Source organism: Macaca nemestrina, chromosome 8 (genome assembly GCF_043159975.1).
Source record: "Macaca nemestrina isolate mMacNem1 chromosome 8, mMacNem.hap1, whole genome shotgun sequence".
Lineage (NCBI taxonomy): Eukaryota > Metazoa > Chordata > Mammalia > Primates > Cercopithecidae > Macaca > Macaca nemestrina.
Window position 1 is genome coordinate 153,823,113 of NC_092132.1, and position 16,345 is coordinate 153,839,457.

The following is a 16,345-nucleotide window of genomic DNA, read 5'->3' on the forward strand; positions in this document are numbered from 1 at the left end:
GAGGATTTACAGGTTATTTCAGTTAATGGAACTCTACCTTCCAGCTGCTCAGGCCAAAGCGTTAGTCTCACCCTCAACCCTCTTAGTGCACCATACACATTCCATGTGTCAGTTCCACCTGCAGAATACACCAAGGATTTGAGCCCTTCCTCACCCACCACCTCCTTTCTCTCCAAGCCATGATCATTCCCCATGGGGGTTAACCCAAGCCTCTTAAGAACTGGTCCCCTTGCTTCTGTCCTGCCTCTTGGAAGTCTGTTTTTAACACAGTAGCCAGAATAATCCTGTTAAAGCATAGGCCTGAACAAATCACTCCTCTGCTCAAAACCCTGATTCCCCACTTCACTCAGAAAAGCCCTAGTCCTTACCATGACAACAGCTACTTCACAGCTGGGACCCAGTAAGGCTGGGATCTTGTCTCCTACTGGCCCCGCTTCCGGGCTCCCCTCCTCAATGCTGGAACCCTGCTCTCCCTGAATATGACAGACGATGTACTCCTGCCTTGAGGACTTTGCACTTTTTCTTTCCCTGCTGGGGAGGCCCTGCCCTCAGACATCCATTCAACCTGTTCTCATTGCCTAAGTTTCCTTCCACAGAAGCCTTCTTAGAGGCCACTCCCTGTAGATTTTCCTCCAGCACCACCCGTCCTTAGCATTTCTTACCTCCCACATATTACCACACTCGCTACACTATGGAACTCATCTTGTCCACTGCCTATCGGTTTCACCAGAATGCAAGCTCCATCAGACATGGGTTTTACGTCTCATTTATCGCTGTGTCCTGACACCACAGCACATAGGAAATCCTCAATACATTTGGACTAAACAGGTGGAACAGCACGTGTATGTCCTGACACCACAGCACATAGGAAATCCTCAATACATTTGGACTGAACAGGTGGAACAGCACGTGTAAGAACGAGACCAGAGACATCTCTAAGTCTGGCTCCTGGGTAGATTTTATCCGCCAACAAAGGAGTAGAGGTAGGACTCTGGCCCATTCCATTTCTAAGGAAACCCTTTCTGGAGGGGGGGAAAGCTGTGTCCTTCCCATCCAGAGCAGAGCAAAGCCACTACCCCTCACGTAGGAAAAATACCTAGGACTCTACCCCTGGGGGTAATCAACAGGCAAAGGGCAACACACTTACTGTTCCCTGTGAGATAATTAACGAAAATGAGCCTCTGTTCAGGTGTTCTGGACAAAAAATAAAGATTCAGGATAAAGTTAATAAAGATGAAAATTTTAAAGCAACTTAAGGTTCTGAGAAGAAGTCTGATGGCTCTGGATTTCCTGGTGACACAAGAGATCTGGTTGTTTTGGAAAGATGGGGAAGGAGGTGTGTAGGGAGCCAAACATCAGAGGAGAGTGAAGGAGGTTTGAAATATTGGTGACACAGAGGGGAGTAGAGCAGGCCAACCAAGCAAACACAGTGGGGCTGTGGGCCGCATGGAGGCCCTACAGGCACATAGCAGATGACCAAGAAACATCAGTTTACAGAGTGAGTGGAAGAATAAATGAGTGAGCAAGTGAAAAGAGCAAATCAACGAGTGGGTGAACAAGGAGGAGCAAGCAATGGGAGAATAAATTCAGGAGAAAGCAAGTGAGTGAATGGATGATGTCCCCGCTGTGTTCTCTGGTTGGAATCTTCTTTCTTACATTTATTAGCTGCTCATGTGCTGGTTCATTCAGGGTTGGGAATATGCCATTTGAGTGTGTTTTTTAAAAAAAGACTGGGGGCCGGGCGCGGTGGCTCAAGCCTGTAATCCCAGCACTTTGGGAGGCCGAGACGGGTGGATCACGAGGTCGGGAGATCGAGACCATCCTGGCTAACATGGTGAAACCCCGTCTCTACTAAAAAATACAAAAAACTAGCCGGGCGAGGTGGCGGGCGCCTGTAGTCCCAGCTACTGGGGAGGCTGAGGCAGGAGAATGGCGTGGACCCGGGAGGCGGAGCTTGCAGTGAGCTGAGATCCGGCCACTGCACTCCAGCCTGGGCGGCAGAGCGAGACTCCGTCTCAAAAAAAAAAAAAAAAAAAAAAGACTGGGATGGAGTTTAGGGTATTGGCAAGAGTGTTACTGAAACAATGGATCATGGAATATAAGCTGGACAAAAGGAGACATGAAAAAAAGATGGATAGGATAGAAAAAATAAGTCAACAGTTGAGGTGGTAGTCAGAAAATCTGGAAGGTGAGAAGATTATGCTTAAGGACTGGGATGCCCAAATTCATGGGTTTGGACCATGGGAGTGGGTGGCTGAGACAGAGAAGAGGAGAGAAGGAGATGCTAGGAACAAAGAGGACAGTACCAAGGCCAGAGACTGTGAGTCCCACGGGTGGACACTGAAACCACCAGGCAACAGCAGGGATTGGGGTGGAGAAAATGACTGTAATTCTTTGCAGACTCTGACATCTGGTGAGCATGACCATGCAGGGGGTGACTGTGCAGAACAGGATCTGAGCTAGAAAAAGGGAACTTCACCCTTCACGTTCTATGCTTTGGGACACATGAATTTTTTGGTGTTTTTCATTTACAATGAGCACATGTTGCTTTATAACTGACAAAACCCACAAATTTGGGGAAGAGGTAATATTAAAGTCAGAGACAACAGTTTACGATCCAGAGAAAATCATTAATTTAAGAAGCACTAACAACAAATACTGCTTGAAACAGTTATTGCTGAGTCCAACACTGAAATTAATTTTCTTTTTCTTTCCTGTCACTAAAGAAAGGCTATAAGGAAGGTCATCTGGATTTTTGCTGAAACCTGTAACAATACTCTAAACATCCTAAGGGGAAAATGTCAATGTGCTAACAAGGATATTTACTTAAATGGATACAGGATGTCTCCTCTCCAAGGTACAGTGGCTTTTGAGCCCAGTACATACTTCAAGGGCTAGAAGATCTCCTGAATTCTCTATCCCTCATGGTAACCACAGACTATGTTCACATTCTCATAAGGGAACCAAAAATGTAGCTTCTTCTATCTTGTTTCCTTGGGGGATGCACAATTTAAAAATGCTTTTTACAGAATTCCATTATCTTGGGATATCCTGGGAACTACTAGAGTTGTAGATAATTTTGGTAGAACCTTAAATTTATGATGGCTCCCATTGCCAAGCCCACTGAGAACCAAATTACCAAAATAAATGTTAAGACATTCAAATTTGAATAGAAAATATAATGTTTTATGAGGTATAAATAAAAATAATGTAATAAAAATGATTTAGTAAATTCAATGCAAAGACCCCAGAAGCACCTCTGCCAAAACTGAGCTGAATGTGTTACATTTGACTACACACTCCCTTGTCAAATGTCAACTTCACAAAAGACAAGGAACAACTTCTTATATATCCACAACAATGCCTCTAGTTATACTGAAATAACAATAGGCAATTACAGTGCCCATAATAACACTGAACGCTGACGGAAAAAGTTAGAAATTCTTAAACATATATAGTATTTAGACACTCTTCTTCAATATCTTTCCTTTATAGGAATCATACAATTTCTGTCGTCAAACATAAAACTGAGTGGCAGCAACACCATGCTGGAGAGAAGACCCAGCCAGATTATTTACTTCATTTCCCCAGCTGAACCTTCAGAGTCCTTCTCAGGGCCACCCTTTTGGCTTATCCACTCAATCTGTGACTCACTCTTTTACTGATCCTGACCCTCTGTCCAGCTGTGCAGACATCACCAAAGGCAGCACTCAACATTTCTCACCTGTCTACTGAAACCCTTAACTGGCTGTCCTCTCTTCAATCTGGATCCCAGCCGACCTACCGTCTATTCTGAATCAACAGCCTAATAAAAAGCTTCCTTAGGTCAGGTTCAAGATGAATCCTCTGTCCACCAAACTAAGCTTAAACCTCAGTAATATCATGAATGTTGTTTGAAAGAGCAGCTTAATCAAGGATTCAGAGTATGAACTGGCTGGCTGCCCCCAGATCAACCATGTTGAATTGCTTAATTTCTTACCAATGTTATCTAAACTTTTAATACTAAAATGAGTTGAAAAGTAAGCAGAAGGATGGATACTAAAGGCCTTCTATTTTCATGCACATTCACAAAAAAGAAAATTAACAAAGTTAGGTAGAATCTTGATTACCTAAATTATTTTTACTATAGTTCTTTTTCTACGTTTAGAAAGTCCACCTTAAATCAAAGAATCGGAAGTACTATGTTTCTCAAAGACATGTGGGGGAAAGAGAAGGCCATTTATGTAGTGATTTTAAATGGTGGTTACATATGGTCTTTCTTATCTTTTTAAAATCTATTTTAGGTTCAAAGTTAAATGTTTTTTCCTTCCAGAGAAAGGATTATATCTACTGCAGTTTCAGGTCACCAATAGCCTCTACCCACAGGTTTGGATTTGCATTTTGGTAGGAACGAACAGAAGTCAGAGGAAGATGAACAAGACGGCAGAGTAGGAAATGGGGGGTCCCAGTACCGCAAAGCAACTAGGTGGGGTAAAGGGTGGTGCTGACTAGTTCTCGCTCACTGTGCCCCACAGGCGGCAGCCAGGGTTGCTGTCATAAAGCCTTTTTGCTCAGGGATGCTTGTGTTAACAGCAGCCATTGGTCAAAGGGGTGGATCTGAAGGTAAGTTTGGGGGAAGGGGAAAGGGAGACAGAGGGGTAGCAAGTTATGCACAGAAAACATATCTCGACTGTATTCTCCAATTCTGTGTGTGCAGAGTAAAAAAAAAAAACAATTCTCAGACATTTAAAATGTGTTTGAGATGATGGGAAAAAGAACACATGAGGGAAAAAACAAATTCCCACAAATTCCTTACTGTAGATGCAGCAGTAACACTGTACTTCAAGCATTACAGCTTTTTTTTAAACTGACATTCTGTAATATATCTCCCCATACTAAAATCCACATTTAATAGTGGCTATTGGGAGTAAATGTGAGACACCTAACATTTCTAGATATAGTCAACCACCTTTAAATTTTTAAAAAATTGCCATAAAAATTGTAAGATAGTAAAAATGACCTAGAAAATTCATAACTGTATAACATTATGCAATACCAACAGCATAATTACAAGTCTTAAATAAGTTTTACAGCTATCAACATTAAATAAATCTTAGCATGGCAGAGAACTGCTACAATATAAGTTTAACATATTATGTGTTATCCTCACAAAAACTAAAATAGAAAATTAATTTCTGCTTCAAATACTGCAAAAGCCAGTCTCTGGTCTAAAGTTACTCAACTTCTGTCAGAAAAACATATGGCCCACCAAGTACACAGTTGATAATTACCCAAATGTAAAATAATATACAATAAATGACTAGACTCATGACATTCCAGGGAGGCTATCTCAACACCTTCCTAGCCCTCCAAATTCTCAAACATTACTGTGGTAGGCACTGCAGTCATCATACTATACCCACCTACCCTGGTTCTGTGCTCATGCAGTCTCTGGTTTTTACCTGGACACATGGCTGGGCCACAACCCCCAGCCTCCCTTGCACTAGTGCTCTAGCCAATAAGGTATGGGCAATAATGCAATGCATGTAACTTTTGGATTGTGCCACTGAAGCACAGGTTGCGTGTCTACCCTTCGGCCCGAGCACAAATGTGGCAGGTAATAAACACACCGTTTTGGACCACGCAGGTAAGACCGCACTCTTGGGATGGCAGAGCAACAAGACAGACTGTGCTTGGCCCCTTGACAACGTTACGAGCAAAGTCATCATGCCAACTCAGGTTTTTAAGGGAGAAAAACTGATGTGTCTTGTGTAAGTCACTATTATTACATCTCTGATATGTGCCACCAAAACTGTATATTTTAATTTCCTCAGGTTCCTCAGCTATAATGTGGGGTTAATAATACCTCTCTCCCAGATTACCGTGAGAATTAAATGTTTTAAATTAAAAAAAAAGAAAAAAGCATCTATGTATGAATATTAGGCAATCTACTAGCCTCATTTTTTAGCTAAATAACTTGTTTCTTCACACCAGCCTTCTGGGTGGGCAAGTGTCAAAAGTTATGGAGCTTTGCAGGGACTTGAAAAATAGGTAAGACCATACATGCTAAATTGTCAAATGACTGGTTCTGCTCAGCTGTAACTTACATGCTGTGACTGATGTTACAATGGTTATTCTCTCTTTCAAGTTTCTGACTACAGGATTCACATCTCTTCCAGCCATCTTCTGTCTTAATCCAACTCCATCCAGGAGATCTCCAGTCCTGACCCAAAAATGGCATAGTTCTCCTATAAAAAAGTTAATTTATGTTAAAAAGTATATATAATGCACAAGTTTCTTTTCACTTAGAACATTTATTCATTAACTTTAAAGATTAAAGTTCTTAACATTTAAATAGCTGCTCATTAATTAAATGTTGGCTGGACAGTAGTGACAGTGACAATAACATAGTACTTTGATTGTACTAAAGTGATAAAATGGGGTAAGTAAAGGTGGTTTTACTAGCCTAACACTGTATATGCCATGAAAGGTTTACCAGAGGTGACATCCAAGCTCATACCTGAAAAACAAGCAGGGGTCAGTGAGTGTGGAATAAGGAATATAATCCCAAACAAGTATTCTCTCTTTGCCAGAAGTTGGGAGCAACCGAAAATGAAATGTACTCATGTTCAGCAACTCCAAGTAGTTCAGTTTGGTTGAAGCTTACAATAGATGAGAGCAAGCAGGCCAGAATTAAGGATGGAGAAGTCATTTGAAGCCTGATCAAGTCAGAGGAGCTGGACACTATTCTGAGGGCAATGAGGGGCCAAAAAAAGGATGTAAGCAGGTAAGTGATTCAATTAGATTTGTGGCTTACAAAGAACTCAGTATCACACTGGGAGAACGTATGGGGTGAGGGTCACCTGGAGGAAAGGAGTTAGGACTGGAGGCTTCTGAATGTTGGCCTTTAAAAGGTGAGAGTGAACAGTGGCAGAAGAAACAGAAGAGCAGAGACTGCAGAAACATTTAGGAGACAGAGTCAAACAGCACTCGATGACTGGCTGGAAACGTGAGGAGGAAATCAAGGAAGTTATCTAGATTTTGTTTTGTAGCTTCTGGTTCTGGGATAAGGCACACAGAAAGAACAGCAGGGTTTTATTAGGGGAGGAGAGATAAGAGATATTAATTTCAGCTTTGGACATGCCACTAGACTCCAGGTATAAAAATTATGACTTAAAAAATGATGCAACTTTGTGATTGACTTCATGAAGTTCATGATTTGATAAGAGCAAGACCTCGAATGCTAGTTCTTCCCATTGACTCGATTTCTGCTCCTCTTGGTCAGTGGTTTACAACTACTGCTGTGCATGAACATCACAGGAAGCTTTTTAAACATTCAAGTGCTTAGTCTCATCCTGGTCCAGTTAAATGTGAATATTTGGGGGTGAAGGCTAAGTTTAAGTAGTTTTTAAAGGTCCACAGATGATTCTCATACACAGTGAGACTGTGCATGAGGCTAAAAACCACCTCAGATGTTCACACTGCTGACTGAAAATGTCACATCCCAGAAAGGCTCCCTGACTCCCTGTCCAAACAGCACCCTTCTGCTGCCTCAACACCACCCCTACCAGCCTAAGCCATTATCTATTGCCTTCATAGTTGTAAGGGCTGTCTGAAAAGATCAATGTGTTTATTATCTGTTTTCCTCCAAGAAAATGCAATGTCTCGTTCAGTTCTGTATTTCATTACCTTGAACAATGCCAGGAATACAACAGGAGCTCAGTAAGTATTTACTGAATGAATAAATATATAGATCCATGGTTCAGAAGAGAGTTAGACTGGAGAGAGAGGAAAATCATGAGCATTTAGATACTAATCAAAACCACACAAACAATATCACAGAATATGTAGAGAGGGAAATCAAGAGAGAAAAGAAAAAAAAAAAACCCTAAGAAATATCACCATTTAAGGGACCAGCAGATAAAAGCCAAGTAGGAAAACTGAAAAGGAAGAGACAAAAAGGTACAGGGAGAAGTAGGAAGTCAGGAGAAAAATGTATTTCAAGAAAGAAATGATCGACAGAAACGAAAATGTTATAAAAAAGCCAAGCATGGCAAGAGTTGAAAATATACGTTGAATTTAGCTACAGAAAGGTAGCTGAATTACTCAAGCAAAAGTGGTTCCTGTAATGTGTTATTTTAATTTCATGTCCCGAACAGACTTAAGGGTATTTCATAATGTAGAATATTTATATCATAGAGAATAATGTAGAATATTTACGTCATGGAGAATAAATGAGAGATGAACATCTCCAAACACCACCTCCCAGCTATATCTAGTATAATAAACAAAGAACCAACTATTAAAAGGGCACTTATACAATCCTAGAAGATACAAAAAAAAAAAGAGGAAGGAAATTACATAGACTTCAACAATATTCCTGGATCAACCACAAATGCTTAATTCTTGACTGGTGTAGGAAATGTATGATGAAGTAATTATTCTTTACATGAAGAAAATCTCAAACCTTGTTAAACTCACTTATAGTCAAAACATATCTTTTTCAGTCACATAATGATTTAAATTCTTGTTTTAGAAAATACTTTAAATATTCCTTAAATTTCAGCACGATTTTGATAAACTGTCTCACAGATCTGCTTCACAACTACTGAACATCCTAAAATGCAAAACTCAATGGCCACGTTCAGTCAACCTAGAGTTATCTAAAACCGTCTCTAATAGCATACAGCTGATTTTATGATTTTCAAGAACATTCCCACCAAAGGCAGCAAAGACCATGAAGTAGCAGATAACTGTTTGAAGTAGCACCTTGAGTCTCATAAAACACATACAACAGAAAACGGCTGCCAGAACATCTCTGATAATTATTATCTCTCAATATCAGCTTGAAACTGTGGATTCAGAAATCTATGTTTAAAAAAAACCAAGTGGATAATCCTGGAAAATATTGCTAACAGACCAAATACAGGATTACTTCAATGACAAACATTTGAGCACCAACTAAATGTTACTATGCTAGGTGTTCCTGCCCTCAAAAGTGTGCAATTTAGCTAAGGAACTAAAAAAGAACAATAGCAAAACACACACAAATTCCATACAAATGTAATATAATAAAGTATGTTCATGTGTAGATATGTGCGTGTGCATGTATACATACATACACATTATGTCCACAATCTTGTAACTTGTGGTAAAGAGAGAATAACTAAATTTGAGCAGAAAGCAAATCAGTTGGGAAAGCTCTGACGAGAAACTAGGACTTGATCTTCGCCCTAAAGTATGGTTAGATCTTAAATGAATGGAGAAGCAAGGCAAAAAATATCAATCATGGGAATGGTGGGTGAATAAGTATAAAGGTCAAAATGTGTGCCATGATTTGAGAAAAATAAGCAGAAAAGATTGCATAAAATGGAGAAAGTTTACGGGAGGACTGGTACATAAGCTGCAAAAATGACTAGAAGCCAGATCATAGAAGAATATCAAAGAATATCAAAGGTGTTTAGACCTTATTCTGTAAGTAATCAAAAGTTTTTCAGCAACAGATTAGTGAGCAGTGTTGTTTTGAGAATAAAAATTTTCTAGGGCTTGTAGGATAGATCAAATGAAAAACATGGAGACAGAAAATAACAACTAGGCAACAAACATCTTGCCAACAGAACCTTATCTAGATGACTTCCTATGTACATCCCGGTATCCTCAGCTAACAAAATATTTTAAAACTTGGTAACACACAAACATCGTACTTATTTGTTGGGATACTATGCCCACTTATCATTTAATACACTTATCTTCTAGTTTCACAATCTCTAAAACATTTATATAAAGAGCCTGCCTAGTGTTTCCATTACTATAACCAATTCTTTTACAACTACCTAAACTCTACAGATAATTCATTTTAGCAACTCAGTGAGAAATGAATAGTTTGGTCTGAATTTCTCAGCTGCTAAGTTTGATTTTGTAAGGGTTGAAAGGAGTGAAATGCAGCCATAGAAATAAAAAAATAGTCCATGCCCAAATTCTTTATTTTCAACACAGAGGAAAAGATTTGTTTTTCTGAAGATATGTGTACCTCACAGATTTGTCATGGTATGCTCTTTGGATCACAATGAAGTTTTATCTTAAAGCATAATCTATACAGCTCATGAACTAAAGCACAAACTCTGGATGCAGATTAAAAAAAAACAAAAAACAAAAAAAACAAAAAAAGACAAGTTGCAATTTAAAAGGTCTGGGGTCTGGATCTCAAATTTTCAAAAATACTCCCAATCTGAGGCATCTGAGTTTATAAATCAGAAAACAATGTTACTAAAGTTTTATAGAATGATGACGACCCACTGCTTTTAATGGGAATGTATTTGTTCAGCTAAAAAATAATGTGAATTTCTAGAGCTTTATACGCTTAATTAAAATTACCTTTGTTTTGGGAATCTGCAAATACAAAAAAACTAGAAATTACTCCTGAAAATTATTAAATTTTTAAGAGCAAGCACTCAAAGGGTGTAGCTTGTATAATTTGCAAATTTTAAGCACATTTTATGCCAATTTATTTCAGAGAGCCTGCAATGATGAACTATTTTAAATCTTCCCTTAATTTCTATTTCATGTGGTAGGACATGTGGGTGAGGTACTTCAGTAGAAAAGGACTTTATGAAGTTCATTTGCTGGTGGAAACTCTTGTCATGACAGACTCAGAACAAAAAAAGGTATTTCCTTCAACAAGCATATTTTTTTCTTAACAATAATAAAGGCAAACATTTATTAGAGCCTACCGTAGGCTAGGCATTACTCTAATCAATCTACATATGTTGTCTCATTTAATCCTCACACTGTCTTCCAAGGTAGAAAACATTATTCTTGTTTTACAAGTTTAATTACCTCTTTTATAGACGAAGACACGGAGGCAAAGAGTTTAGCAGAGCTGGGATTCAAACTGATGGAGTCTCACTCCAGGATCCATGCTCCTAACCACTATATGTTTATAATAGCAGCTCCTGAAAACCCTATAAAAACAGATGCCATTAAATTATAAGCTTTCTAACATTTTTTAACCGTCTATTACATATCACTAATATGATCTCAAGTAATGATAAATCTAAATATAAAGACACTAAAACAAGGAAAACAAGATAGGAAAGAAAACTCCAGTCCATTTCAAAAGACCACATGTGATTCCCTATTTGTTTTGCTTGTAAGTGTGGACAAATTTGATCCAGAAAGGACATCAAAAAAATGGCAAACTGAGGGCCGAGAGTCAAAAATAAGATTTACTCTAAGAAGGACTCAGAGATAATCACAGATTCCTCATGGGAAAGGAAAACATGTAAAGACGAGGAGAAAACAGAATATGAAAGAGTAAACGTCTTTTCTGATTAGGGCCGGATGCTAAGGATTTGGAGGCAGCAAGAGACAGCTTCATAAGGGAAGAAATTATTCTCTAGATTCTTTAGTTTTCAAAATGAGTTTGAATAGGCCCAAGGATAGAAGTGGAATCTAATTGAGAAAAAGGTCAAATAGAGCTTACTGTAGGGGGAAGCAAGCAAACTTAGTGTCTGCTACAAGAAAAACAAGCATGGAAAAGAATTAAAGGGAGGAGACAGAGCCAGAGCCACAGACCAGGAGTAGGGAAAAAGAAGAGTAAGTTAAGGTAAGCAGCAGACGGGGCAGAGTGGCCTGGAGAAACGCAGGGTCACACCCAGGCAGGTGTCCACCGGCGAAGAGGCAAGGGCCGGGCCCGGAGGGCAAACGCGGGCAGGAGTCGTCCCCGAAACACCTTGCCCAGCGAGGCGGACACAAGCTCGGGCCCGCAAAAGGGCCTAGGAGGGTGGGGGCGGGAAGGGGCGGCAGAAGGTGGGCAGGGGAAGCGGCTGAGGACACGCGGTGCACCTGTGGGCGGCTCCCCGAACCCTCCACACCCGCCGGCCGCCCCCGAGACCCCACCTGACGCGCCCGCGGTCCATTGTCCCCCCCTGACGCGCCCGCGGCAACCCCGACCCCACCTGCCGCGCCCGCGGTCCAACGTCCGCACCTGAGGCGCCCGCGGCAACTCCGACCCCACCTGCCGCGCCCGCGGACCAACGTCCGCACCTGACGCACCCGCTGCAACTCCGACCCCACCTGACGCGCTCGCGGTCCAACGTCCGCACCTGCCGCGCCCGCGGCAACCCCGTCCCCACCTGACGCGCCCGCGGTCCCCGGCCCCCACCTGACGCCCCCGCGGCCCCCGCGACCCCCACGTCTTCACCTGACGCGCCCGGCGTCCCCGGTCTTCACCTGACTCGCCCGTGGCCAGCCGTCCCCACCTGACGCGCCCGCTGGTCCCCCGTCTTCACCTGACGCGCCCGCGGCACCCCTGTACCTACCTAGCGCGCCTGCGGCCCCCAGTCTTCACCTGACGCGCCCGCGGCCCCCAGTGCCCACCTGGCGCGCCGGCGACCTGGGCCCGCACCTGACTGCGTCGCCGCGATTATTGCCGGAAGTGGGCCGCTGACTCCCGGCGCGCCGCAGGGAAGCCCCGCCCCTGGCCGCGCTGATTGGCCGGCGCGGATGCGCGTGGCAGTGTTGCTGCCGGGTCCTGACGCCAGCAGCGTGAGCCTGCGTAGTAGGCACCGCCCCTCTGTCCGCGCGTCTAGAGAGCAGGGCGTGGAGGCGCGGAGGCGCAGGGTGGGGCTCGGGTGGGCAGGGACGGGCGGGGTCGGTGCCCGCGATCCCTGCGATCGCCCGGAGATGACGGTGAAGACCTGAGATTTAGGCCTGCGCGGCGGAGGACGATGCCGGTCCAGGTCTTCACGGGAGGACGCCGGCCAGGGCCTTCAGGCGTTCGCGTGTCTTGAAGAGGCGCGTCCCGGAGGATGTGCGTGCCCGTGAGAGCATGCGCGTGCCCGCGCCGCGCGGGTCCCACAGGGGCCTGGGCAGCCCCGCCGCCGCATTTCCATCCTGCGGCCGTGTTTCCACCCGGCTGGGCGCCTAGCCCGGGGTGCCTGCACTCTCGGGCATCACTGCGCGCTCACACTCAGCATTCAGGCACGAGCAGCTTCTCTTTATAAGAACAGTTTGGAATCTTGTCAGATCTTTCTAGAAGGTTGAAATGCCCTGGAAGAGCAGCGTGAATAGTTTTTTCCAATTAGGAAAAAAGAATGTGGGGCGGCTGGAGGGGGAGAGGCAGGCGTGGCCGAGAAGGCCAGGTGATTCCGGGAGCCGCAGCCCCTGTGCCTCAGTTTCCTCCCAGAAACATGGAGGTGGCGGTGAGCTCTACAGGATTTCTATAAGAACAAATGAGTTAGCGTGTGCAAAACATTTAAAACAGCGTCTGGTGTGTAGCAACCAAATATGAGTATTAGTCTTTTCCTTGTTAAAAATGTGTGCATCTACATTTGGTGCACATTACAGGAAATGTATAGTATGGATTCGTATTTTGGAAAAGTAATTTTAGAAGTTATTTCTGATGTGCTTATTATAATAGTGTTTCTTGACCACGTTTTTAAATAATGTGAAGGCAATGAAGTAGGCAATACTGCTTGCACATCCCCAATTTAAACACCTGTGTGTCCCTCCCTGGCTCTCTCCTTTTTCTTCCTTTCCCTCTCTCTCTATTCCTTCCTTCATTCCTTTCAAGGTTGCAGATTATTCCGTTATATAAGTGTATCAATTTATTCGAATAGTCTCTATGACGTCTACGATGGGCTTTAGAATGTTTGCAATAGTTTGCCATTATAAATAATGCTCAGGAGCTCTGTGATTTAACTTGTGAAGGTGTATTTACAAATAAATCTATGATTGGATTGTTGTGTAAACCAAAAAGTGTCTGAGGCAGATCTCAATTGATTTAGAGGTTTATTTTGCCAAATTGTGGACGTGCCTGGGGAAAAAGAAACACAGGTTACAGTAGGATTTATGGCCTATACTTTTTTCCAAATATTTAAAGGGAAAAGCGCCAGCAGGAGAAAGATGGGAGAATAGGCTATGAGGCAAGTGGTCACATTCTTCTGAGGCTCTAATGAGAGTACAGCAAATCTAAATTTCACATGTGGAAAGACAGGTATGGGGGAGGGTTATGCATCTATCTCATACTCAGTAGATCTACATTTCACAAAAGATAAAGTAAGCTTTAGGGAACAAAAGGAAGGCTGTGTGTGTGTGTGTGTGTGTGTGTGTGTGTGTGTGCGCGCGCGCGCGCGCTTTTCCCTTTGGCGTAGTAAGTTTGGAGGCCTGAGATTTTATTTTTCTTCCACTAATGGGTCAAGGTTAACTGCATATGGAGTATTAGTAGAAATTGCCAAGCCAAGACCCCACCACCACAATAGGGGACACAGTAATATTAAACTTAGCCCAGCTGGCCAGCATCCACACAATTCCTAGTGAAAGAATTCCTGTCTGGATGGTAAAGAGGTAAACTAACTGCAGAAACTCACAAAGCAACAAAAGAAGTCCACAGAATAAGAGCAGGAATTCAGAGAGATCCACAGAGTAACAGCAGGAATTCACAGAGTAACATCAGAACCCATAGTGTAATAGCAGAGCCTACAGAGTAACAGCAGGAACCCACAGAGTAACAGCAGGATTCCACAGAGTAATAGCAGGAACTCAAAGAGTAACAGCAGAAACCTACAGAACAGGATCAGAGTAACAGCAGGAGGCCATGCCGCAGCTCCCTCCAACATGGGTCAGCATATGCATGGTCTTGGGTCTTCTTTGTGTGCTTTCTACCAGGCCTGGGCTTAACTCTGTGCTTGTGAAGAGTAACCCACTCAATGCCCTCTGGAATTTCACCGCTGGAGGAGGAGAAAAACCCGAGGGGCGGGGAGAAACGCATTTGTAAACACGTGGTGCAACTGGAGATTGTGGAGCAGTTGCCCAGATAGAAGGCTTGGCATGGGGAAGCAGTGACCAGTAGGGAGGTGCCTCCTTAACCACAGAGATTTTTTGGCAATCAATTTGTTGAAAAATCATGTTTTAAAATTTTCTTTAAGCGAAAAACCTTACAGTATCTAAGGAGTTGGGGAAATGTAAGCCCATCGTTACGGCCACTGTCCAGAGTTAGAGCTCCTCCTGGCAGGAAGCTGGGAGAGTGCTGGTCACAGTATACCAGGTGCCCCCTGCCTCACAGGGGCTTAGGGTGGTGGTGAGCACAGGGGACCCACGCTTCTCCAGTGCACACTACACAGTTGTCTCCTCTGACCTTCCCAAATGCTGCACAGACAGGTGTAGTCCCTGACTCTCAGGACAATGTAGACTTGGTTTCCTTCCAGCACAGGGAATCCCTTCCTTCTTCCTGTTCCTGCCTCTCTGAAGCATGTGGTGTCTGTTTAATGGGGTCTTTACACAACTTGGGAAGACTACTTCTGCTTTCCATGCAGTGATAATACTGCAGTTAGAAAAAATGAACCAAGCCACCAAAACAAAACACTACCACCTGACGTGGAACTGGGAGGGCAACTCTCAGAGCTAATGCGGCAGCCAGGCACCACGACAGTGCCATGGGTACAAGGAGGAGGTGTCTCAGAGCTAATGCTCTGTGCTGACAGCAGCCAGGCACCACGACGGTGCCATGGGTACAAGGAGGAGGTGCCTGGTTTTCAGGAGATTGCCATCTGAACAGACCCAGGGTGGCAAATAACACAGTGAGAAAATGGGGCCATGAGTGCTGTAATTACCTACAGAATGTTTAGGGGGACTGGGAGAAAAACAATCCCCTCTTACAGAAACCAGTTGTGGAAGGTGCTGGAAGGTTGTACTAGCTGTGAGAGTCACAGGCCAGCAGGCAGCTATAGTGAACTCAGGCAGGGCAGTTTGCTTATTTATTTCAAATTCCTCAGTCTTAGGTCTCCTTATCTTTTAAATAAGGAGTTAGAATAGAATTTGGGGGCTGTTCACTCAGGCACCCATGGTGGCTGCAGCACAAGGAGTGAGTGGTGCCAGGATGGGAAGGATAACATGGAGACTGTATGGCCATTGACGTTTGAAAATCTCTGGTTGCTAAAAAGAATCAATCTACAACAGGATTCATCCTGACAGCAGCCAGCAGGCAGCCTAGACCTGGCGCGCCACAGCTCCTTTAGGCCCTGAACCCCTCTCAGCTGAGCCTGGTAGATGCCAGCTGGCCGGCTGCAGCCCCTGAGTGGAGGTTGGCCGTCCTAGCAATATACTAGGGCAGGCGCACAGCAGACGTGGGACCATCATCTGGATTCCTAGACGTGCAACTCCAAGTGAGCACGTAACCTCCTGAGCTCCAGCTCTCACCTGAAAGCTGAGTTAGGCGCACACACGGGAAGGCAGAGGTGGGCCCAGGGCTGGGCTTCTGGTTCCTCTGCTTAAACTCTGCTGCTCCCTGCCCCTCTGCCACCCCTGCAAGTTCCTCACTGACCACGCCTGTCTCATATGTTCTCTCTTCCTCCTGACCTCCTGGGGA

The 16,345-nt window shown here is 43.7% G+C and overlaps 1 protein-coding gene across 11 annotated transcripts in view; it reads right to left on the minus strand.

Annotated features, from left to right (window-relative positions):
• Positions 1 to 12,453, minus strand: part of LOC105491906 (F-box protein 25) — a 79,059-nt gene extending 66,606 nt beyond the window's left edge. For 2 of the 11 annotated variants that reach the window (XM_071068685.1, XM_071068690.1), the window contains exons 1-2: positions 6,500 to 6,521; positions 6,087 to 6,227 (exon numbers count right to left, since the gene is read on the minus strand). In XM_071068685.1, the coding sequence (XP_070924786.1) occupies positions 6,087 to 6,220 (134 nt within the window). In that variant the 5' untranslated portion in view covers positions 6,221 to 6,227; positions 6,500 to 6,521. The other 9 variants (XM_011758630.3, XM_071068688.1, XM_071068689.1 and 6 more) reach the window with 9 other exon arrangements.
• Positions 12,454 to 16,345: the final 3,892 nt, after the last annotated feature.